This window comes from Panicum virgatum, chromosome 5N, assembly GCF_016808335.1.
Source record: "Panicum virgatum strain AP13 chromosome 5N, P.virgatum_v5, whole genome shotgun sequence".
In the NCBI taxonomy this organism is placed as follows: domain Eukaryota; kingdom Viridiplantae; phylum Streptophyta; class Magnoliopsida; order Poales; family Poaceae; genus Panicum; species Panicum virgatum.
In genome coordinates, this window is record NC_053149.1 from 16094954 (window position 1) to 16099442 (window position 4489).

The 4489-nt window shown below is 45.7% G+C and overlaps 1 protein-coding gene across 1 annotated transcript; it reads left to right on the forward strand.

Annotated features, from left to right (window-relative positions):
- Positions 1 to 1602: 1602 nt before the first annotated feature.
- LOC120672796 (transcription factor MYB61-like) lies at positions 1603 to 3837 on the forward strand. The gene is made up of 3 exons (XM_039953384.1): positions 1603 to 2102; positions 2224 to 2353; positions 2447 to 3837. Exons 1-3 carry the CDS (start codon positions 1970 to 1972, stop codon positions 3453 to 3455), a joined length of 1272 nt encoding a protein of 423 aa, XP_039809318.1. The 5' UTR covers positions 1603 to 1969; the 3' UTR covers positions 3456 to 3837.
- The last annotated feature ends 652 nt before the right edge of the window (positions 3838 to 4489 follow it).

Consider the following 4489-nt stretch of genomic DNA (forward strand, 5'->3'; position numbering starts at 1 on the left):
GCCTTTAATAATTGCCATCCTCTAAATGAACGGGGTCCAAGACGCAAATGATAAATAAGAAAACAAATAGAAAAATGCAGGTCCTTTCCGTGCAGATATTCTGTTCATTCAATTGCTTCCTATACATGCATCTGGAGCAAGGGGAAAGGCAACTCTTAGAAAATCGCGATAACGAGTGATGGGCAAGTTCATGAATGACCCAAAACCTCCAATTAAAGGATTGCACTGTCGAAATAATGAGCAATTTTCTGCACATCAGTTTTTTCATAATTGTGGTGAAGTGGTGATCCCGACAACACTAAATCACTCTAATCTTCGTGAGCACACACCGTTTCTATTTGTTCGCCCCAGCCTCTAGCAAACTCTAAAGACTATAAAGCCCCAGAAAATCTTCACAAGAGAACAACGGAAGCTTCTGAGCATCAGGAAAAGCCGAGTTGTACAGATCACCCTGATTATAAAACGTTCAATCAATGATAATCGATTCTGCTTGTTTAATCACAACAGTATCCACAGGCACATGGGCACTATGAGGATGCCATTGCATCTTCCAATCATCGTGTCATGAATCAAGCCACTTCTTTTAGCAGACGAGCAATGGAGGGAAGCAAATAAAATGCTCGGGTTTGCCACCTCATTAGGACTATTATACCCCCACTGTTCTGTGTCGAAACCAAAACACGGTATGGAAGTTTTCGCACCAGAACCATAAGAAATCCAACAACCAATATGCATCTCCCTATACTCACCCGACCAAGGTTTACTGAACATGTGCAAGTTGCGGTTGCGCTTCGCTTTGCGTCGGAACACGGCCAGTGAAGAAAGCATACCACAGCAGGCAATCATCTGTACAGAAGGTCTGATTCTCTCGACTGATTGCGAACTTCTTCACAGGTGCCAGCATGCTTTTTCTTTGGATTGGAGCAAAGATTTCTGATTGGAGCCTGGACGTCCTAAAGAAAATTTGCATTGCTGGCTGGTGGAGACAAAGAAAAGGAAGATGCTCTCTGTCCTGGAATGCAAATATTTGATGCTGCCCGTTGATGATTGATGGAAGGTTTCTCTGAGTAAGAAGTGATCTGGTGACTTCCCTGCGGAAATAAAACATGAAGGCTGATACTTAGGTCAGGCTCAACATATTAGGAGATAAGAGAAACTGAGAGTATGCAAACATGTGTCTGCACTGAAATCCTAGTATAGATGTTTTGATGAGGAAAAGCCTCCCAGCTGTGTACCTTTCCCTGCATGGAATACATGTGACGCAGAGGTTGCCGGGGAAAAAGTTCACAGCAGCAGTGACAGACTAGCTGCTCTACATGTCACATTCATTCACTACAGGAGAAAGAACATCAATCCTTTTCTGAATCATGTAACTTTGACAAACCATCTTTTACTCGACTGACTTGAGTGCAAAGTAACAATACTTCTTGATATAGGAAGGATGAACTACCTAGAGTTTCTTATAATAGTTTGTGGTAATGACAATGCAGTAACAGCATATTCAGGGACAAGTGGAGGTACCGACCCTGAAGCCCACCGACGGTTGGAGGGACATAGATTCTAGGGGCTGATAAGACATAAGGACACACACCTCTTACAGAGCAGAAACAAAGGGAAGGGCTAAGAGCCCTCACAACCACCAGCTTTAAAAGAAGGTGGGCAATTGGGGAGGGAGGCCTGCAAAGAAAAGGGGAAGAGTACCCTTAAGCCTACTGGCTACCAGTGCCTTCCTCCAAATCCTGATATCTGTAGGCAAAAGTTGCTGCCGTTCTCCCACAAGTTCCACTCTATCAGACACCACTATATGAGCCCATATAAGCAGTTCGTCCACAATAATCCCACCCTTGATCCATTAATCGCTGAGAGGTGTTCTTAGAGCCGGAGGATTGCCTGCAGAGTTCTGTGCTGCTCCTTAAGGTGTGAGCTGTGCAGATTGCAGAGCTCAGCTTCAGCTTCTGCATTGCTTTCAATGGGGAGGCACTCCTGCTGTTACAAGCAGAAGCTGAGGAAGGGGCTCTGGTCTCCTGAGGAAGATGAGAAGCTCATGAACCACATAACCAAACATGGGCACGGCTGCTGGAGCACTGTCCCAAAGCTTGCAGGTACAATCAAAATCCTACGCACTTTATTCTTCTTTATAATTAATTTCCACTGTTTCGTGTTCCTCTCCAAGACAACTTCTTTCTCCCAGTCTTCTCATAACTGCCCAATTAATGATTGCAGGGCTTCAGAGATGTGGCAAGAGCTGCAGGCTGAGATGGATAAATTACCTGAGGCCTGACCTCAAAAGAGGTGCATTCTCTCAGGAAGAGGAAGACCTTATCATTGAACTCCATGCTGTTTTGGGAAACAGGTAAATTTCATCCCAAGTTGCACTGTCAGAATTTTGCACCCATTGCTTTAAAGCAAGCTTTCCTTAACTATGCCTTTTTCACGTAAATGACAGGTGGTCTCAGATTGCAACACGGTTGCCTGGAAGAACTGATAACGAGATCAAGAATCTGTGGAACTCAAGCATCAAGAAGAAGCTCCGACAGAAAGGCATTGACCCCAACACCCACAAGCCCCTTGCCGAGGTTGATAGCAAAGCAGCTCCAACAATCAGTACTGAGAGAACCTCCGAGTCCAGTGACGATGACCCTTCAAGTGGTGGAGCAATTCGCAACTTGAGCCATATTCTCAGTGAGACAGCACAATCACCAGAGCTGCTGCCAGGGCTCGGTAAGCATCGCAAAGAAACTACTGGTTTGGCACATCTAAGGGTGCCACCAAAGGAGCTATTCCTTGATCAGCTTGTTTCTGGTCATGATAACCTGCCCAGCTGCCGCTCAACTGGCCCAATCCCAAATTTCCCTTTCCAGCAGTTGATATGCTACAGCAACGAACTTGGCAGCAAGCCTGGTGGCAGCACGAATTCCCTCTGGTTTAACCAGAATGAGTCAAGCTGCAGCACCGTTTCCACTGTGATGGCACCAGTTTCTCCATCAACTCTCTCAACATCAACACGGCTCAATAGGTCACCAGAGAATCCACACTCTGGAGGTACAGGCATTCAGAGTACCCAATTCTATTGGGATGCAACTAACCCTAGCAGCAGCAGCAGTAAAGGAAGCAGTGGAAACAACAGCTTGGGATTCGAGCTGCAAAGCACAAGCTCAATTCTGGAGAATAGTATCTTCCCATGGACAGATTTATCACCAGATAAAAATAGCCACCTAGAGGAAGAACTCAAGTGGCCTGACTTGCTCCATGAAACCTTTAAGGATACACCAGCAACCATGCAGAATCTTAGCCAATCACTGTATGAAGATGTGGTCAAAGCTGAGAGCCAATTCAACATGGAGGGCCTCTGTGCTGCTTGGTCTCAAAATCTGCAGCCACAACATCTGCAGGTAGTATCAGATTTGTATGACAAGGATTTGCAGAGAATGTCCTTGTCTTTTGAGAATATCTAGGCCACATGTTTCAGCACGAAGGGACCAGAGCAGTAGCAGAAAGCTGGATTAATGAAGCCTAGAAAACACAATATTTCTTCACAGATTTATTTGCAGGTTATGTGGAGGTGTTTGTGTAGGTACATTCTTATGATGATACAGAGATCAACACTGATAACTGTTCATCAGTTAAAGATACTGCAGTACATTACAAAAAAAAAGGAGACAAAAGTATGATTTATGTTACAGCATAATAGACTAGAGATAAGTAAGTCCCAGAGTTTACCTTCCTTTCACTTAAAGTTGCTGTCTTTATCTGTACATGCATGCAGCTCGACTTTTTGTATACGTGAGTCATGATTGATCTTTTTCTACCAAATAAATGAGGCAAGAATGTGGAATACTGTAGGAGAGAATAATTGATCTATTCCTCCAAACCCTAGAAGGGTGGGATATATAGTTCTTATATATGGGCTTCTAGATGGGCCTCTATACATGGGATCAATATACACCAACACCCTCCCGCAGTCTGAACTACCGGTGCAGCGGTGTTCAAGACTGGACAACAAAAAAGCCAACACCACCCTGCAGTCTGAACTACCGTCGCATCGGTGTTCAAGACTGGACAAGAAGAAAGTACAAAGGGCTACCGGCGCAGCGGTGTTCAAGACTGGACAACAAGAAAGCCAACACCCCCTGCAGTTTGAACTACCGTTGCAACGGTGTTCAAGACTGAACAAGAAGAAAGTACAAATGGCAAATACCCCCCCCCCCCCCCGGAGCCACAACTAGCCACCTGCTACGTTGAGGCTGGAGCGAAACTCCGAGAAGGTCGAGGAGGGTAGTTCCTTGGTGAAGATGTCAGCAAACTGGGAGGTGATCGGGACATGGAGTACCCGAACATCGCCGATGGCGACCCTATCGCGCACGAAGTGTAGGTCGATCTCCGCATGCTTCGTCCGCTGATGTTGAACGGGGTTGGTGGAGAGACAGTAGACGAGCGTGCTCTTGGCGAGCGGGCTGTTGAGCTCCGTTAAGAGTTGTCGTAGTCAGGA

Bases quoted from the DNA above. Each gene is read 5' to 3' on its own strand.
- LOC120672796 (XM_039953384.1), top strand. From the start codon at position 1,970: ATGGGGAGGCACTCCTGCTGTTACAAGCAGAAGCTGAGGAAGGGGCTC. The intron at 2,103-2,223 runs GTACAATCAAAA...TAATGATTGCAG, and splicing joins CACTGTCCCAAAGCTTGCAG to GGCTTCAGAGATGTGGCAAG. The intron at 2,354-2,446 runs GTAAATTTCATC...CGTAAATGACAG, and splicing joins CATGCTGTTTTGGGAAACAG to GTGGTCTCAGATTGCAACAC.